A 20,628-nucleotide genomic window follows, 5' to 3' on the forward strand; every position below is an offset into this window, starting at 1 on the left:
AACAAGTTGCAATAAGATGAACATAAAGGCTCTTTTAATTATAACTTACCATTCTGATCTACTGTTTGCAAATACATATTAAATATGCATAAAGTCCTGATTAAACGCCTTGACAAAATTGTTCCCAGTACATGTTTCTTTCTCATCCACAGACTGGATGAAGACACAGACTTCAAAATCTCTGGCTCTTCATTTACATTAATTTAATAATTTCACAAGACATTTTACCCCGGACCAAGATCACTGCAAAACTGTGACGTACAGGTAGACATGAGAGCTTCCTAGCACCTGTAAAAGGTTCTAGAATATTCTCCATGGAAATGGTTGCATAACCACATGGCCCCCAAACCAATAGTCACAATACCAATGTGTCATTGGTTTGATAATGAAGTCATTAGGACAGTAGAAGAGATGCGGGTCTTCGAGTTTAAAGTTCTCAAACAGGGAGGAGTTTGGGAAAGATGAAAGATTCTACAATCAGAAAACATTTGGCATGCCCTCTCCAGACATACCCCTGCTCTAACAAATGCTTCAGAGGATGATGAAACCCCCTGAAATCCAGCGAGAGAGCAATAGAGTGGAGAAACATAATTCTCATAATCACCAGTACCACTTTTGTGCATAAACTTGATTTTGAATTTATAAATGCATGTGAATGTGTCTTTTTCTTACTCTTTGCTCCAGTGCTGATTGGGTCTGCTGCTTCAGAAGAGCTTTAAGAGGCCCCGCCTCCTTTCCTGCACTGCCGCCACTTCCCATTCCTGTTCATGATGGAGAAGAGAGAAAATTCAGGGGAAATGAAAGACTGTAAACGACATCACTTGCATAAACCATTTAAATAATGCACATATGAACACATTTTAAACATTCAGAGACTTTAAAAAAATAACATTTATTTATTAAACCATTTAAATAAACCAGTGGCCAAAAAAACCCAGTGCACAATGTTACAATAGCCCATGCACTCACATACATCGACCTCTTCTGTGTGCCAATGGCTGCATTTACATACACAAGAATATTATTATATTAATTAAAAGTGCATGTTTACCCAATTAAACCTAAAGTCTAAAGTATTAATATTTTGGTTTCTTGATCATATAAATATGAATTCCTTGACATGTAAGCAAATTACTAATTTATATCAAGAACAAACTTTTGACTGGATTAATATATATATATATATTTTTTTTTTTGGATTGAAAAATTGTGCTCTTGTGCTGTTGTCAAAGTAGGAAACAAACATGCATACAGGAATAGTCCAATACCTATGGATCATATATGACCTCTTTTGGAAATAAAGATTTCACCAGAATACCTTAATGAGGAAATTACAGGGCTCTAGAGTGCGACCAATTTGGTCGCGCACATGGGACCTAATTTCTCAATGGTGCTAATAAAAAAAATCAGAGGTCGCACCGGGGAAAAAAAGTGTCCGCGACTCTTAAAGTCTCCCTGCGGTTCAACAACAGACACTAGAGCCCTGCATTTCAGCCCGAGCCCGACGGACCCGGACTTTTTTACGCCCCTCGAACCGGACCAGCAAAAGTAATTACCATAAATGTGTCAGGGGGAAATAGTAAGGAGATATTTGAATTATTTACTAATAAACTAATGTTTTCTGAGTCTGTATCGCAAGGATGAAGTTGCAGATCCTGACTCGCCATCTCATTAGACGCACCTTTAGAGAGAACTGCATCTTTACAGATTATGATTATAATGAAAGAGTTTTTGTTTTCGATTTGTTTTATTTTTTCTATAAGTAATCATTTAAAGCTTTCTATAGATATATTTATCATGTCTGTGAGGCATTTTTTTTTTCGGTTCATTTTTGTACTCCTGTTAAAGACGAGACGCAGAAAGCGCATTGTGTTTGTTTTCTTTATTTTATAAAAGCACAACGCTTTGTTGATATTGTGACTGCACACAAATAAAAGACCCTTTGCAGTTACGAATGATGTATTACTCTTACCTTTATGTGCAAAAATGATGGCACATCTACTGAAAAAATTGCAAGATCACGCTGGCCTCTCCATGTCCTGAAGCGCCTCTGCACAAACTATTGGATATAGCGCACATTTATCTGGGTCTAACATTTAAACATTGTTATATGACTGAACTGTTTTATATCTATAGATTTTATTTTAGGCGAGTCGTGATGATTTGAGAAGGCTAAATTGATCAAACATAGGCTCATTGTCTGCTGCTGGCCGCTTGGTCGTTACTTAAAAAAAAAACTAAATCATATTTAACAAACAAATAATGCTCCAAACGTTTTTCTAATTTAACTTAATAAAAAAAATGAAACGAAATATAATCACTTTGCTATTACATACAAAACTGAATTATTTTAATAGCTGAGACAGTAGTATAAGCTAGTATAAGTTAGTCTAGAGCCCTGAATTATGTGCATATAAAATGGTTAACAATTCAACTCTGCTTTATTTATATAGCACCACTAAAAACAATTGTTGACCAAGGTTCTGTACAATGTATCAAATATCATTAACACCATATACAACATGGTGTTAATATACACTATCGTTCTCGTGGATATAGCCTTTTTTAGCCAAAAAGCGAATTTCTACACTTTTCTACGCTAAGTAGAGCAGCAGTCTAATATAAAGACTAATCTAATCTTAATACAAATCAAATCAAATTGGATGTGTTCACATCCATTTTAAAAATGTAATAATGGCATTAGTTGCATAAACCATTAAAATAATGCACGTATGAACACATTTTAAACATTCAGAGACTTTTAAAAAAATAACATTTAATCGCAGGCAAAAAAAAGTACTCTACTCATTCACTAGCTGGGCAACTTCATCAAGTTATCACTTTTTGACAGATTAAAGCACAGTTAATATACAGTTTCAGACACACAAGCTCAGATCCCAGGCACTAGGAAATTAGATTTTTGGAACCAGCTAACTAGAGATGACAGATGGCTACTATTTTATTTCATTTTTTTCTAGTTTCTTCTTCCATTGGCAGAGAAATCTAACCTGCAGTAAGGCTAAAATAACTCATGCAAGTGGGGTTTTGTTAATCAGAGAGCTTAGAAGACATTAAACCACACTGCTCTATCATAACATGCACTCAGAGTGCATCTGCCAAAAGATGTGGGCAAAAGAGAAAAAAAAATCCACTTGTTAGTTTGATTTATTCAGCGACAGGCATGATATTCTGCCAGGGGACAGCACAGGGGATAGTGTGGTCACAGCACCAAGGGTCAAAGGTCATGGGGACAGCAGTGGGTGTGTCCTACCAGAGACCGCCAGCAGCAGTTCCTCACTGAAAGACACGCTCTTTCTCAGCATGGCTGAGTCTGATTGGCTGACATGGATTGGGGGAGGAGTTGTACTCCTGGAGGCCATCCGTGGCCGTAAGTGAAGGGGCAGATGGGCAGAGGGGAGGGGAGATGATTCAGACTCAAGGGCGGGAGTACTGGGACACAGAAATATCCCCACTGACAGAGAAAGAATGAGAGAGAAGTTTGGGGAGGACAGGTATGGAGACATCATATGAGAAAAAAATAAGGGGTGACTGAACTACACAACAGACAGGGATGCAAACTGATGAGAGGTAAATAAAATGGTTTCCCTAGGGTTTTATTTCCAGCAGGGTGTTTTTTGATGGTATAAGCTGCAGTTTTTCCAAAACTGAAATTTCTGTCAGAATGACTTTTGTAATCGATTTCAAAGGTGAATTATCAATTAACGGTCTGCTCCTCATACAAAGCTATCTTATGACTTCAGAATATTGGCCACAACCATATGGACTACAAAAATTGTGCATTATGGAGCTTGACAGACATGGTTACTATGAACATGTTGCTGTATGGAAACACAAAAAAAATCATATACAGCATGAGGTTTTAGTAAAAATATTAAAAAAAAAATATATATAAAAAAAAAAAAAAAAAAAAAAACAGCATTTTAATTTTTTGGTGAATTATCCATCTGAAGTCCCTTTTTGATTTTGATTTTAAAAATATAGAAAATTTTATTTTACAATGTAAAGTAGCTTCAAAAGGGGTTTCTTGCTGTTTCACACATGAAAACAAAATGATAAGCTGAACTAGGACAGTAACATTAATCAATTAAACAATTAAATGACAGTAATCGATTAAAATGATTTTTTGGGGGTGTCAATACATGAAGGGTGTACAATACAGGAGGGAGAGAAAAGGTGATAAATATAAAATATAAAACTAAAGTGTTTCCGTTTTTTACATTATACATTGCCCTTATTTTTCTTGTCCAAATTAGCATATCATTCTTTATAGTCACTATATGAAAAGCATACAACTGACAGCGCTGAACATATTTTGATCATTCGGTTTCTGTAAATCCGAGTGTTTTCAATGAAATGCTGCACTTTATATTTGCTTTTCAAGTACTCAGCATGTGCATTTATGCAGACTGTCTGTGCTAGCAACAGCAAAAACTTTTCATAAAAGTCCAGATAAATATTAACTAGGGGTGCTCCGATTGATCGGCTACCGATCACTATCACCCAATAATGGCTTGGGGAAGTTTGATCGGTGGTCTCTATAAAGAGCGATCTCAAGCTGATGATGCGCCTACTGTGAGAGGTTTGGCATGATATGCAGTGGCACCATCTCAATCTCTGTCCGGCGCAGGTAAAATAATTATAATGCTGAAGGTGAGGTGCAATTCATATTTCTTCAGTACATAACTTACAAAGTAATTTGAAAATGTTCTGTGAGACAATTTCACAAACTGCATGAGTGAATCGCTGCCTGCTCTCACTCTTTCCCTCTCAGCATATCATGTCTGCACTATAAGTGAGCTGCACAGTTCACACAGGAATTGTCACTTGCATAATCGAGGCAGTTTTGCATCGTCACTAAATTTTATCATTTTCATTTCTTTTTAATTCTTGCCAGTGTTTAAACCATTCAGGAGTTGTGTGCTCTCCTAGAGGCGGTGCACTCATGCACACTCAAAGCACGCACACATAACAGCAGGTTTACACATACTCTTGCTTATATTTATTGCGTTTAAACACATCTATGAAAGATTGTATTACTATACTGCGTAAAAACAGAATCACAGTTTGGATTTAAAATCAAAATAGAAAAATGTTGTGTTTGTGGTAAACAGCCATGGATCAATGGTGGACTCGATCCTGTGTTAAAGCAAAATATGAGTCCGTGCTGCTTCTGCATAGCTTACGTACCACACATGGACTCCATACGCACTGCAAACGGAGTATGTGTGAACCTGGCATAAGGCAGCCTCACATACAGTTCACAAAATCAGGCTTGTGCTGTGTGTAAGCTATTGTGCAACAATTGCCCCATTATAAAAACAAAATGCACTGCATGATCAAACTTTTAGGTGAGATAATTATATATTTTTGAAAAATGTAAAAAAAAATAATAATCCTGACTGGAGCATCACTATAAATAATTCTACATGATAAAAAGAAGGCTTCAAAAAGATATCGGTATCGGTGATTGGTTATCGGCAGATACTGCTTCCTCTGATCGACAATCTGTGATCGGCCCAAAAAATCCTGATAGGAGCACCCTTAATATTAACCTTACATCTTCTTCACAAAAATACTTCTTCAGAGGCCACATGTTAAAGGGGTGGTTTTACCAAAAATTCTAATTCTGTCATCATTTACTCACCCTCATGTCATTCCAAACCTGTATAAATTAATTTCTTCTGTGGAACACAAACAAAGTTTTCCTGAAGAAAGCTGAGAAGAAGAAATTTTGAAGAACAACACTGAACCTCATCGACTTCCATTGTATGGACAAAAAAAGACGTTCTCAAAATATCTTCTTTTACATTCCACAGAAGAAAAATAAAGTCATATAGGTGTAAAACAACATGAATGAGCGTAAATAATGACAAAACTTCCATTTTAGGGTGAACTATCCCTTTAATAATTTAACCTCGCAGTAAAAAAAAAGCTCCTTTTTTCAGCATGAAAACAGAACAAGTGACCTATTTCTATAACAAACTGAGGATTTTGAATAAAAGCAAGTAGTTTGCATCCCTGGAAAGTAAGTAGACAAACATGCATAAAATAAAAAATGAAAAACAGAACTAAAGTTCTTTAGAATCAGCCCCTTCTAAAGAACTAAACTCCTTTAGAAGGGGCTGATTCACACAGGGAAGACATGGTAGTCAGTTGATTTTCTTCACAGTTTCCAAATGTACAAAATGCAAGATTGAGTAAAATAAACATCTCACACACATAGATAAAGTAATAATGGAAGGACAACACAACTAACATAAATTAATTAAACACAAAATTAGACCAAAATAAAGGGAGACACTGGGCCCTACACCCTCTGCCTCTCGGTTGCTAACATTGATTAAAATCAAGGTCCATGGAGAGAGACAGAGAGAGTCTGGTAGAGTGTCAGAGGTCAGGTGGGGTCAGGTATCTTACCGGTTTTGGGGGTTAGGCTGAGCTCGGTGTCAGAGGAGGAGGACTGGCGACTGTAGGACTTGGAGGGGGAGAAGGAGGAGAAGGTTTGTGCTCTCAGAGGGGTGGGGGGTCCTGAGGATAACGGGACGCCTGGGGCCTCCTCCCCAAACCCTGGCCTGTCAGAGCAAGGAGGAACACACTCCATCAACACACACAGACCCACAGGGTCATACATGAGGACTGTGCCCGTGTGTGTGTGTTTGAGCGTGTAGATGTGTATGTGTGTGAGGAAGAGAGATTGTGAGAAAGAAAGAAGAGTGTTGACTGCTTGCAGCTTAAAGGGTAAAGCGTGTGAGGATGTCAAGAAGAGAGGAAAGCGCTTTATGGTAGTGGACAAAAAAAAAAAAGAAAACAATAAAATAAAATCAAACACTATGAAAACCAACAAAGAGGCAGGACACAAATGAGATGAACAAGAAGCATGTTTCAGCCAACCAAAGCACAACGCTTTGATAACAAGGGTCGACTAATGCCTTCACAAGGCCAAAATGTAAAATTCAACAACCCTGCCTAAAAAAAAAAAAAGAAGGTACGTACACGAACAACTTAAAAACACAGAAGCCAACCGACACCTCTGATTGGATATACTCTTTGAATGACAGCTGAATGCAGCTTACTGATTGGTCAGAAGCATTTTTAAGCTGTAAACAAGGTTGCTTTGGCAGCTGAAGGGGAGGGGGGGCTGGTGATGTCATAGCTGTCTGCCAGTGAAGAACGGGGTGACAGGTCCATGGCAGGGTAATGACAGGGTCATGGGGGTCGTGGGGTACCTGCCTACACTGCCTGGCTCTGGGGGCTTCTGAGCTCCTGTGTCTGGGTTTCATACCGGAGAACAGCAGTGTTGGCACAGAAATGGAGAAGCCCTGAGAAAGACGACTGCTCGCACTGTGAACTGGACTGCTGTGTGTGGAACGACATCCGAGAGTGGAAGGAGCAGCCTGCGGAGAGCTACACACACACACATTCACGCATATTTCATACATTAAACAAACACACACTGTGTACTGTACATTCACAGAGAACGCAAACACAAATATAACAATGACATACACAAACATGCACACGCACACACCCAAGGCAGACTGCATGGAGAACAGATGGCAAGAAAAGTCCTTTCTGGCTGTATCTCACAACCTAGTGAGCTGACTACCTAGACAGCTCCAAAAATGCTGTCTAGTTAGGTAGGTCACAGCCGTTCAAACATTCTTAGCTCCCTAGAGGGAACGGGACGAGACAACACAAACACAAACAAAAACACAAAACACAACAGACTCAAGGCAGCAGTCCAGATGCAAAAAATGCGTAGTTTGAAAATGCAGAACCAAACAACATTTAAACTTTTAGCCATCTAACGCAAACACATGCTGGTGCAGGAGAGATGCAGCGTGCAGGAAAGCCAAAGAAAAAGACAGTAAGCGCAAGAGGGAGATAGAGGACATGCAGGGGAGAACAAGGTTGAGGTGTGGTATGTTTGTGTGTTGAGAATGCATTTCTGTAAAACTTATAAAACAGCAACTCATAAAACAAATACACTCACACACCCTCCTACTCATTTACAAATATAAACAGAAAACAGAGAGTAATTGTACAACATTTTCTTCTTTTTCAGGTTGCATAAATACCTGTTTAATAAAACCAAAGGAATGTTAGATCATTTTAATAAATTATTTAAATAACAACAAATTGCCTTGAACAAAAATGTCTGCTTAAAGAAAATAGATGAAAATCTAAAACATGATACACTATCATTCAAAAGTTTGGAGTCAACATGACAGCAAAGACATTCATAATGTTACAATTTTAAATAAATGCTGTTCTTTTGATCTTTCACAATAGTACTCTTTTTATGTATTTTTGATCAATTAAATGCAGCTTGGTGAGCATAAGAGACTTCTACAAAAATGTTGCCAACCCCAAATTTTTGAACAGTAATATACAATGACTGAAAATTCAAAACTAACAGCCTCTATTTTTACTTTCATTTAAAGGGATAGAAAATTCAATGGATTCATTGTGATTTCTATAATAACCGATATATCACACATTCATTTCTAATCCAAATTCAATTCTTATTTTCAGTGTAAAAAAGAATTAATCTAATCTACCGCAGATGAACTAGGATAGCTCTTAGAAAAAAAGCACCAATTTCCAAATCACTTTAAATATGATGCTGACATGCACACACAAACACTGACATTTTATCCTTGATGTGGAGCACAGGCGGTGCGTGCGTGCGTGTGTGTGTGCATAGGTGACACTCACTCTTTCATGTCTTTTGAAGGAGAGGAGTTGTTGGGGTGTGTGGCTGTGGCAGGGAATGTGCTCATTTTCTCAAGTGTGCAGGCTGTCCCGATGGCACGAACCACAAGGCCTGATTCTCCTTCAAGGTCAAAACACTGTAGGTACCCCACCACTGCATTCCCTCCCATCTCCAGCACCTTCAGACCAATCTTCCTCTGCAATTCGCCTACAACAGAAACACAATTGCAATTACACACACACCACATGAGCCAAGAAAATATTGACAGAAGTGTCTCATATTGCACATGCACTTATCTCCAGAGACACAGTAAGCAGTCTTCTAGTAACAGATGATCTTATCCAAGTATTAGAGTACACTTAGTCACAGTAGATCAATAGGCAAAATATAATAAAATGTAATATATTCCTGTAATGAAAAAGATGAATTTTCAGCAGCCATTACTTCAGTCTTCAGTGCCACATGAACCGTCAAAAATATTAGTACCTGACATGAGAAAGATGAGTCTCTGTCTGGCCTCGTTGGACGCACGAGGGGTTCTGATACGGTCGATCCACTGGTACTCTGGATCCTCATTTACCACAAGCTCTTCCACAAAGCCATGTACCATAATAGCCCGGTAACATCGGGGAATGGATGTTGCTGAAGAAATAGAGAGACAGAACCAGAACGTGAATGAAAATTCACAGAGAATGACAAAATAACGACAAGAAGGAGAGCAAAGCAGGGCAGAAAGTGGAGGAAACGGATCGTCAGAGGACAGAAAGAAAAGTACAGGAGGAAACGGAAGCAGATGATCTAGATACTTACTACAGAAGAATTTAACCCCACATGACGACTGTCTGAAGCGGTTCAGGTCGTTGAAGAGATCCACCTTCACCAGAACGTTGATTTCCCCTCTTATACCTGAACACAAGCATATCATTAGAACAAAACAAATCACAACTCCTTAATATTACAGACTAAATGTGCTTGTGGACACACACCATGTATAGTGTCATAGATGGGAAGCCAGCCAGAAATGACAGTAGCAGCTTCACTGCAGAGCAGTGGATCAATGTCGATGTACACCTTTCCTATGGCATCATTAGCGCTGTATGTGTCATGGTCAAGGACAGTTATCTGCAACGGCTCATCCTGCAAATCCTCATCATCCACCTGAGGGGTAAAGGAAAGATAAACATAGAGAATAAACTCCACAAAAATCCAATCTAAAGCAGGACAAGTTGAAAGACCTTACCTCAAATTTGAACCACTCTGAATTCCACTGAGGATTCAGGGATTTGGGGTACACATCCGTTTTAAATGTTGTGTTTCCAAACTTCACCTGTGGAACGAGACTTCATAAGTGCTGCTCAAGGATAAATCAAGGGATATCCTACTTAGGAAGCATTTTTGATCAAATGTGCATAGCAAGCAAAGTGACTTCATTAACAGACTAACAGTCGACTGACCTCCACAAAGGCGTCTGTGAGATCGCTGGCACGGTCCATGACAGGCAGGTGCCGCCCGGCAACAATCTTCGCCTTTAACCTCCCAGGCATTATTCATCTATTTAAACATACAGTACAGGTCAAAAGTTTGGAAACATTACTATTTTTAATGTTTTTGAAAGAAGTTTCTTCTGCTCATCAAGCCTGCATTTATTTGATCAAAAATACAGAAAAAAAAAATTAATATTGTGATATATTATTACAATTTAAAATAATTGTTTTTAAATGTATTATACTTTAAATTATCGTTTATTTCTGTGATGCAAAGCTGAATTTTTAGGATCATTATCACATGATCCTTTAGAAATCATTCTAATATGATGATTCATTATCAAAGTTGGAGACAGTTCTGCTGCTTAATATTTTTTCAGAACATGTGATACTTTTTTAGGATACTTAGATGAATAAAAAGTAAAAAAAAAAAAAAAAAAAAAAAAAAAATAAGAATCTATGTGTTTTTAAAATATAAATATTTTGTAATAACAATATACACTACTGTTCAGTAATTTGGGGGTCAGTAATTTTTTTTTTCTTTCTTTTTTTTAATAAAATCAATACTTTTATTCAGCAAGGATGTGTTAAATTGATAAAAAGTGATAGTAAAGAAATATATTATTAGAATATATTATTAGAATTTTTTTTTTTTTTTTTTTTTATAATAAATGCAGTTCTTTTTAACCTTTTATTCATCAATATATTAGACAGCAGAACTGTTTCCAACACTCATAATAAATCAGAATATTAGAATAATTTCTAAATGATCATGTGATAGACTGGATGTTACATGTGACACTGAAGGCTGGAGTAATGATGCTGAATATTCAGCTTTGCATCACAGGAATAAATTATTTTTTTAAAGTATATTCAAACAGAAAACTATTATTTTAAGATGTAATAATATTTCACAAATCACAATATTACTGTTTTTTCTGTATTTTTGATCAAATAAATGCAGGCTTGATGAGCAGAAGAGACTTCTTTCAAAAACATTAAAAATAGTAATGTTTCCAAACTTTTGACCTGTACTGTACATAAACACAAACATACAGTAAGCACACCGGATCGAGGCAGAACACAAAAACAAAAAACAGACACTAAGCAGCTTGACCCACAGGTGATCACAACAGGTGCCTTTGACAGATTGGAGGGCGGACAGAAGGGCCAGAGACTACAGATCCAGATTATATAGCCTTATATAAAATAAACACGCACTCACATAAATAATCAGCCCTATTAAATAATTAATATATATTAACATAACATGTTCAGCAGAAATCATTATAAATATAATTTACATTTTTAGGTTAGATTTTAAAATATTTAGTCAAACCTTTCTCATTGTAACATATAGGTAACGTTACATAATAACAAAATTAGTCAAATAATAAACCAATTTATGATTAATTTCACACACATTCCCCAAAATAACCACTTGAGTTACATATATCTGCATAACTGAAATCACAAACCACAGAACAGTTAGACATGAAAACGTGATCTTTGTATAATGTTGATACAACAATTAAAGTATACCAAAACCATTTATCGAAGAAATAATTCGATATTTCTTATGTAATGAATTTTTAACGTTACGCATATCTCAGTATGGACCAGGCGGTAAGTTAAGCAGTTTAGTTGCATTCGCATTGTTTATAAATCACAGCAGTATTATATTAACCACAAAGGCTTATTTATGGAATGATTTTCTTATAAACTGTTGAGCTAAATTAGATTATTGTATTGTTTTTGATCCTGTCAGCTCACCAGAGTTTCACCGGTTCAATCTGATATTAAAGTCTCTCCATCGATCCTCGCGCCGATTAAAACGCTTCTTCTGTCATAATTAGATCTCAGGAAGGCGCATCGTCGATTCTGTCAGCCATTTTGGTCGCAATCATATCAAAATTTTGATGTTTATGCGGCTAATTTTAAAAATAAATTTGTCTGTCAGATGAAACGGCTCGCACAGGATCTGGCGCATCGCTCGCGCAAGTGGGAGGGACGAGAACGGCAAAGCACATCCGGGTCATCATGGACGTTCACCATTCGCATGTGTGTTATGGGGCCAGATGCGTGCTCATTTTTAATACTTTTCACTTTCATCCAAAGTTTTGACCATTATGCAATCTTAATAAAATAACTGCACAAATAAGCACTGAAGTTTAGAGGATTAAAAGCCAGAGTCTTAAAACGAATCTCATTGCATTCAGAGCCAAATAAGCCAGTGGATGGTGAAGCCACCAGGCCTGTTATTAGTCTACTATTATTACACACTGCTACCCCACTGGGTCAAGTCAAGTCACTTTTATTTGTATAGCTCCTTATGCAATTGTCAAAGCAGCTTTACAGTGTTAAAAAGGAAAAGTGTGTGCTGATAATGCAAGAGGACAATAGAAAACAGTCAGTTTATCAGTTATAGTCAGTTCTTTGTCGATTCAGTGATGTCGTCATCCAGCTCAGTTCAGTTCTCTTCCAATAGTGTCTGTGCGGTCAAGTCAGCAATGTTGCCAGAAATTAAGCATCACGAACTAAGCAAGCCATAAGCAAGGAACCAAAACTCCATCAGTGACAGAAATGAAGAAAAAAAAACCCTGGGAGAAACCAGGCTCAGTCAGGAGGCCAGTTCTCCTCTGGCCAGACAAAACCAGCATGGTGTGGTTTAATTCCAGGCTGCAACGCACGTCAGATTAACCAGAGGACTCGTCTGGTTCTTGTCGTTTTGTGCCGATAACCAATGAGGTCTTCACAGGGGATCTGTCTCAAGGGTTTGTCTAGTTGACATGGTCTCCGCTGACACGTAGAGGTCGCCTGGATTGGATACGGACTGGATCCAGGTGACTGCAGTGACCATCTGATCTGGGTGGCTATGGTGAATAAAACCATTGGGTGATTCACTGCTATCCTCCTGCATGTGTAGCATCTGTAAACACACATACTTTTATAAAGCATAAAGCACATAGGTATACTTGCACCTATTAATAAGTGGGTCATTCAAATATGTGTAGCTCATGTTCATATTATGTTGTAATATACTGGATTTGAAACAGTACATTTTTAAAAAGTTAAAAAATATATATATTCAAAAATATTATCAGTTGGACAATAGCCTATTAATCCTCTGATGTTTTGTAATATTAGTTGGTTTGTCTCACATTTTAAAACATTACATCTTGGATGATAAATGACAAAAAAACGGTAAAATAATATAAAAAAAAATACATACATATAGACATATACATACATGTGAAAACAGTACTATTAAAGAGAGACGATAAATAAAACTATACAAGTAATTAATATATGTAAAATATCTCTGGGTTCACCTCATCATTAGCAGACTGGCACCATGCAGCCTAATTTTTTTATAAAATCATCAAAGTATTCACTTTCAGAATGATTTATTTCCATCTGGTGAATGATTATACATTGACAGCCAATCAGAATCCGTCCTGTTTTAAAAAGGTCGAGCATTTGAAGCGGCAAATAACAAAACTGCAGTGCACGCTTATAATAAACAGGACTTTATCATCTATTGGCATGGATGCTAATATAGTTATCATTATATTTATCTTTATAGTTATCATTCTTGGTGTGAACGGGCCCTTAGGCCTATTACTGAAACGATCCAGTTTGTGTCTAACATTAACCCTGATATAAGCAGGCATCATATGTTACATAAAATCCACACCTGACTTATTGTCTTCAAAGACTATTTCTGTATGCATGAGTGGCATCATTTGTGTGCACACAGTTTGTGTGTGTTAGTGGGATAAGTAGTATGTTTCTGTGCTTCTGTTCTAAGGATTAATTTGATATCTCGTAAATATCGGCTTAGTTTTAAATGAACCCTCGGATCAGAGGAGTTTTCGCCTCATTGAGCTGACTTAGCTGGAAATGCACTATTATTGGATCAAATATGCCAGGGGATGCATGAGAGATATTCCTGACACCCAAGCTGCCGAAACCATTCCCCCGTAGAGTCTGTCAGTCAGTGCCAGACGGACCGGCTGAATACGTGGCAGAGCAATACATGGCCTGGGAAGCAGATATGCCTCAGCTCTCCATATGGAAAGGTTACTGAATAAATAGATCATACTCCTTCAACACAAAGTTCTTTCTCACTGAATCCCAAAGGCATTTTTGGTAAACAATTAACCTGCAAGTAAAAGTTTTGTGAGATTTCTTGACATTATTGCGGACGAAAATGTGCAACAGTCCAAATGGTCCTGACAACGGCTTTTGTATTCAAAACAATCAAGAGTCAAGGATTTAGCCAAGTCAAGTCACATTAGGTCTTTATACAATACAGATAGTTTCAAAGCAGCTTCAGAGAAATATCAAGAAAATAAAGCTCTCAGTGTCATTAGTGTCATTATTCAGCTCTTGTCAGTTCAGTGTTGATTCAGCTGGTGGATTCTGATGTGAAAAGACAACAGGATTTTATTATGAACTCGTATTTTGGCCACAAACAATGATTTAAAGTCAAAATGCCTTAATAATGGATATGTTTCTTAAAACGCGCAGCTTTTTGCTTCACAAGATGCACTGAAAAAAAAATGTTTAATTCACCCAACTAAAAAAATGTAGGGTAATGATTCACATCAAAAAAATGTAACTTAAGGCTCTTAGGGCAATTTACTTTTTTTCCATTGGCTCAAGTTAAAAAATATAAATGTGAATCATTAGCCTAAATCTTTTTAATTGGATGAATGAAACATTTTTTTCAGTGTGTTAATTGATGGACTGGAGTGGTGTGGATTACTTGTGGATTATTGTGGTGTTTTTATCAGCTGTTTGGACTCTCATTCTGACGGCACCCATTCAGAGGATCCATTGGAGTGCAAGTGATGTACAGGTGCATCTCTATAAATTAGAATGTCATGGAAAAGTTCATTTATTTCAGTAATTCAATTCAAATTGTGAAACTTGTGTATTAAATAAATTCAATGCACACAGACTGAAGTAGTTTAAGTCTTTGGTTCTTTTAATTGTGATAATTTTGGCTCACATTTAAAAAATCTCAACAAATTAGAATATGGTGACATTCCAGTCAGCTAATCAACTCTAAACACCTGCAAAGGTTTCCTGAGCCTTCAACATGGTCTCTCAGTTTGGTTCACTAGGCTACACAATCATGGGGAAGACTGCTGATCTGACAGTTGTCCAGAAGACAATCATTGACCCCCTTCACAAGGAGGGTAAGCCACAAACATTCATTGCCAAAGAAGCTGGCTGTTCAGAGAGTGCTGTATCCAAGCATGTTAACAGAAAGTTGAGTGGAAGGAAAAGGTGTGGAAGAAAAAGATGCACCACCAACCGAGAGAACCACAGCCTTACGAGAATTGTGAAGCAAAATCGATTCAAGAATTTGAGTAAACTTCACAAGGAATGGACTGAGGCTGGGGTCAAGACATCAAGAGCCACCATACACAGACAACCCCTGAAACACAGACAACGTCAGAGGCGTCTTACCTGGGCTAAAGAGAAGAAGAACTGGACTGTTGCCCAGTGGTCCAAAGTCCCCTTTTCAGATGAGATCAAGTTTTGACTCCTAGAGTCTGGAGGAAGAGTGGAGAAGCTCATAGCCCAAGTTGCTTGAAGTCCAGTGTTAAGTTTCCACAGTCTGTGATGATTTGGGCTGCAATGTCATCTGCTGGTGTTGGTCCATTGTGTTTTTTGAAAACCAAAGTCACTGTACCCGTTTACCAAGAAATCTTGGAGCACTTTATGCTTCCTTCTGCTGACCAGCTTTTTGAAGATGCTGATTTCATTTTCCAGCAGGATTTAGCACCTGCCCACACTGCCAAAAGCACCAAAAGTTGGTTAAATGACCATGGTGTTGGTGTGCTTGACAGCAAACTCACCAGACCTGAACCCCAGAGAATCTATGGGGTATTGTCAAGAGGAAGATGAGAAACAAGAAATCAAAAAATGCAGATGAGCTGAAGGCCACTGTCAAAGAAACCTGGGCTTCCATACCACCTCAGCAGTGCCACAAACTGATCACCTCCATGCCACGCAGAATTGAGGCAGTAATTAAAGCAAAAGAAGCCCCTACAAAGTATTGAGTACATGTACAGTAAATAAACATACTTTCCCGAAGGCCAACAATTCACTAAAAATGTTTTTTTATTGGTCTTATTAAGTATTCTAATTTGTTGAGATAGTGAATTGGTGGGTTTTTGTTAAATGTGAGCCAAAATCATCACAATTAAAAGAACCAAAGGCTTAAACTACTTCAGTGTTTTTTGTTTGTTTTTTTTTTTTAATAAAGTTTTTTAATTTTTTTTGTTTTATTGATGAAATAAATGAACTTTTCCACAACATTCTAATTTATTGAGATGCACCTGTAATGCTACATTTCTGCAAATCTTGGATGGCCTGAAAGTACAGTTTCTGCATATTTTCATTTTTGGGTGAGCTATTCCTTTAAAGAACAATATGTGTTTCAAACACTGGGATAATATTTTAGGTCCTGGGTGGGTGGACAAATGGTGTTTAAAATTAGTATGGAAGTGAGGTTTGCTTGTGAACATGTGAGGGTGGGCAGGTGCTGATTGTTCTGACCTATGGCTAATGGACAGAGAGGTTTGCTTTATGTAATGTCTTATTATTTGACTGTAATATATTTGCTCTAAAGAGGTGAAGACTTAATGACCCGCCATGTCCTGTAATTTACAGATGTGTCTGCCTGTCCTTTTTTGATGATGGAGTTTTCCTTATACTTACAGTACCTGTTCTTTTCACAATTTCCCATTATAGGATGTGCAGTTTTTGTTTGCTATAATACATTTGAGATGCATATAAAAATGTATTTTGAGTCATATACTGTTTTAGGCTTTGAATTGCTTTGTCCTTGTGGCGTAGGACACACACACACAGCACAGATATGTTGAGAACAGCTGCCCATTCATTCTCATTCCTGTGTCCGTGAGCTAAAATTACAAAGCTGCTGCCTGTCACACGTAAAAATAATAGTCTCTGTCCTGTCTGTGCTTTCAGAAGCTGCAGGCAACACCTCAGGTAACACATCTCTCTGTGTCAGCCACTAGTCTCCTAGACATCTCTCATTGAGGATCAAGAAATTGATTTAGTTTAGTATTGTGATTGCAGCTAATCTTAATTGTTTGTTTTTATTTTTGTTTTCATATATTTGATTTTACAGGTTTCACAATGGCGGACAAGTAAGTGTTTTATGCTTTATTTTTCATGAACATGGCATGAACAAACATTTTTTTTTTTAAATATGATTTTCTTCTCTTTTCTTTTTGCAACCACCAATAAACATAACATCTGCAGCAAAGTAAGTAAATAGTCTATTGTATATGCAACTGAAATAAGAGTAATACTTAAGCTTTAATAACATTATACAATACTTTTCTGATAAGGATAATGTGATTTATATTCTGCGTATTTTTATTCCAATTTTTTAATTAATTTTTGTGTATCATCAAAGCCTCCTACTCCATTGCCCCCTCGAGTGCAAGCCAAGGTATTCATCAGAATTGTGATTATGATATTGTGAAATATACAGTGATTTCTACATTGTTGAATGACAGAATATAATGCATAAGAATTAGGATATATGTTTTAATTTTTTTTTTTTTTTTTTTTTTAGCCGAAGTCAAAGATTTCTGCATCTCGAAAACTTTCCTTGAAGGTATGATAGTGGTGTGTGTGTGTGTGTTTTCTATACTTTGAGAACTCAAAAAGTACTGTAAATGTACATGTGGCAGATATACAGATTGCCAGTTTATTTGTTGTTGTCGTTTGAACCTACAGAATGTCTGTTTATGTTCTGTTTTCTCAGATCCTTTTGCTCCAAAGAGCCATGGAGGAGTTGGAACAGGAGAAGATCAGTCGTGATGAGGAGAAGGTGAAATATCTGAGCGATAAGCTTCCACCTCTTCAGATAACCGGCCTTTCAATGGAGGAGTTGCAGGTTTGTAAAAGACAACTTCATCAACATATACTGAAACTGACCCGAAATGCTAGAGAATTCAAATTATATATATATTTATATTTTTTTTCTATATTTTTGGGAAATTTTTAATCATTGCATTTTTTTTTTGTACTTAATATATAGTTATTTACATTTAAAATAATTATATTACCAGCTTGAACTCACTTGACTGAATTTATGTTTCTCATGAAGCTAGAATCTAATCTCGCTCAAATTGAACAATTTCTATTTTTTTTCAGTCACCTAACAACTTGCATGTTTCCATTTGTGTTACTTAAGGTATTTAGATCTGATAACTTAAATATTATTCACAAACATGAAATATAGTAGAAGTAGTAATACAAATGATTTTGTGTCCAGAAACTATGTCGACAACTCCATGCCAAAATCGATGTAGTGGATGAGGAGAGATACGACTTTGAGGCCAAAGTGAATAAAAACAACAGAGATGTGAGTAAATAAAATGTACCTTTTCTTAACTTAAACTAATATAAGATGACAGTTTCTGTAAGGAACACAGTGTGTGTGTCTGAAAGATCCATGAGCTGAAGCTGAAGGTGCAAGATTTAGGAGGGAAGTTTAAGAAACCTGCCCTGAGGAAGGTGCGTGTGTCTGCGGATGAGATGATGAGAGCGCTGCTGGGCTCCAAACACAAGGGCTCCATGGACCTCAGAGCCAACCTCAAATCTGTGAAGAAAGAAGACATTAAACAAGAGAAGGTACACAATGTGTGAAACTCACCAAAACACAAAGTCACATTATTATGGAAGCTTGATTCCACCATGTGATTAAAAAAAATAAATTGAGACTCTTATTATCCCACAATTTCAGACTTTTTTTCTTGCGATTCTGAGAAACAAAAGAATTGCGAGATATAAAATCATAACTGTAATTGGAATTGTGAGACATAAACTCGCAATTGTGAGTAAAAATGTCTGAATTGTGAGATAAAAAGTTACATTAGCTTTTTTATTTTATTCTTTGGTTCCATGGTGGAAAATCATATAAATAAACATAATATATAAGAATATTTAAAATAAACTTTTTTTTTTTTTTTTGCATTGTGACATTACTTTCATGGCAGTTAAGATCATTGTCCCTATTAAAACATTTAGCTTTTTTTTTCTGTAATTCCTGTTATTCTTAAAGGTGATTATCATTAGATTCAGATTCATTTGTACTTTGGTCATGTCATTTTTTAATGTTTTTTATTTAGGAAAATAAACAGAACACAACAAATAAGCATTACATTACATTTAGTCATTTAGGAGATGCTTTTATCCAAAGCTACTTACAAATGAGGACAACAGAAACAATCAAAACCAACCAAAAAAGCAATAATACGTCAGTGCTGTGACAAGTCTTGCTTAGTCTAATGCAGTACATGTATACACTTTTTTAATTACATTCATGAAGAACTGGGACAAAAATGCCTACTTGCTGCAAAAAAAAAAAAAAAGATTAATTGTCCTAAAAATCATCCTTGACAGGATTCTAGAGATTCAAGAGAATAAAGGAAAGATATTTTCAGTTTTTAAATTTTCAGTAAGTGCACACTGCATTTGTGTTTTGTCAGGTTATATCGACGGAGGTGGGCGACTGGCGTAAGAACGTCGAGGCCATGTCTGGTATGGAGGGCAGGAAGAAGATGTTTGATGCTGCTGGAGGAGGACAGTAATAGAAGTGCATATAATAGTCTGTATAATTGTGAATATGTATGTGTGCAGATGTTATTAGTGACAGGTAAAATCAAAATGAAGAAAATTGCCTGAAGTGAACAATATGCATGAATACAAATCTCTAAAGAAAGCGTGTAATGAATATGGAAATGTTAAATGTTACGTCACTGTATACTATTTACCCTCTTAAGGTTAATAAAAATTCGATTGTGCTAAAATCGCGCAGTTCATTATGACAACAGACTGTCGTGATATTTTTAACACACACTGGATGGATAGAGCTTCACAACCTCATGTGATTGACAGTTTGGGTTCTTCTTACAGTACATATCAGGGAGGTGAGGTCACGTTTAGATTATTCACACTGTGTGACTGACTGTGTGTTTGTGCTCAAGGACAAGACAAGTCAGTGTCTCCGGCAGTGATTTTTTTGGTCAACACCTGTCTGAGGGTGACAAAAGAGACGAGTAATGCGGCCTGGTTTGGCAGGCACACTGTATGAACAATGGTGTGGATGTACTGTAGTGGAGAATGACATGGAACAGAAAACTTCCAAAGTACTCTTAATATTTCTGCAGTACATAGTGTGCTATGGACAGTTTGTATTTATTTATCAATATATATTTTTTTTGACTCATTATTGTATGATTGGACTGTGCAAAGGGTTTATATATTTATAGATATTTTACATACAACTGGATTAAAAATGCAAAATATCTTCTTTTTTTTTTGTCTCAAAAGATTTGAGTTGACTAC

General features: G+C 36.7%; 2 protein-coding genes across 2 annotated transcripts in view; one reads left to right on the forward strand and one right to left on the reverse strand.

Moving 5' to 3' along the window:
• Positions 1-12,237, reverse strand: part of LOC109109008 (C2 domain-containing protein 5-like) — a 31,830-nt gene extending 19,593 nt beyond the window's left edge. Inside the window, exons 1-10 of the mRNA XM_042775642.1 lie at positions 11,995-12,237; positions 10,192-10,288; positions 9,978-10,064; positions 9,724-9,895; positions 9,548-9,643; positions 9,224-9,379; positions 8,740-8,944; positions 6,439-6,593; positions 3,272-3,472; positions 673-761 (exon numbers count right to left, since the gene is read on the reverse strand). Of these exons, the coding sequence (XP_042631576.1) occupies positions 673-761; positions 3,272-3,472; positions 6,439-6,593; positions 8,740-8,944; positions 9,224-9,379; positions 9,548-9,643; positions 9,724-9,895; positions 9,978-10,064; positions 10,192-10,281 (1,251 nt within the window). The 5' untranslated portion in view covers positions 10,282-10,288; positions 11,995-12,237. The remainder of the gene's footprint in view (positions 1-672; positions 762-3,271; positions 3,473-6,438; positions 6,594-8,739; positions 8,945-9,223; positions 9,380-9,547; positions 9,644-9,723; positions 9,896-9,977; positions 10,065-10,191; positions 10,289-11,994) is intronic.
• Positions 12,238-17,403: 5,166 nt separating this feature from the next.
• Positions 17,404-20,628, forward strand: LOC109083509 (troponin I, slow skeletal muscle-like). The gene is made up of 8 exons (XM_042775832.1): positions 17,404-17,414; positions 17,530-17,533; positions 17,687-17,722; positions 17,849-17,890; positions 18,041-18,172; positions 18,554-18,643; positions 18,730-18,912; positions 19,770-20,628. Exons 1-8 carry the CDS (start codon positions 17,404-17,406, stop codon positions 19,869-19,871), a joined length of 600 nt encoding a protein of 199 aa, XP_042631766.1. The 3' UTR covers positions 19,872-20,628.

Source organism: Cyprinus carpio, chromosome A18 (genome assembly GCF_018340385.1).
Source record: "Cyprinus carpio isolate SPL01 chromosome A18, ASM1834038v1, whole genome shotgun sequence".
NCBI lineage: Eukaryota > Metazoa > Chordata > Actinopteri > Cypriniformes > Cyprinidae > Cyprinus > Cyprinus carpio.

Bases quoted from the DNA above. Each gene is read 5' to 3' on its own strand.
- LOC109083509 (XM_042775832.1), top strand. The intron at 17,891-18,040 runs GTATGATAGTGG...CTGTTTTCTCAG, and splicing joins CTCGAAAACTTTCCTTGAAG to ATCCTTTTGCTCCAAAGAGC. The intron at 18,173-18,553 runs GTTTGTAAAAGA...TTTTGTGTCCAG, and splicing joins TTTCAATGGAGGAGTTGCAG to AAACTATGTCGACAACTCCA.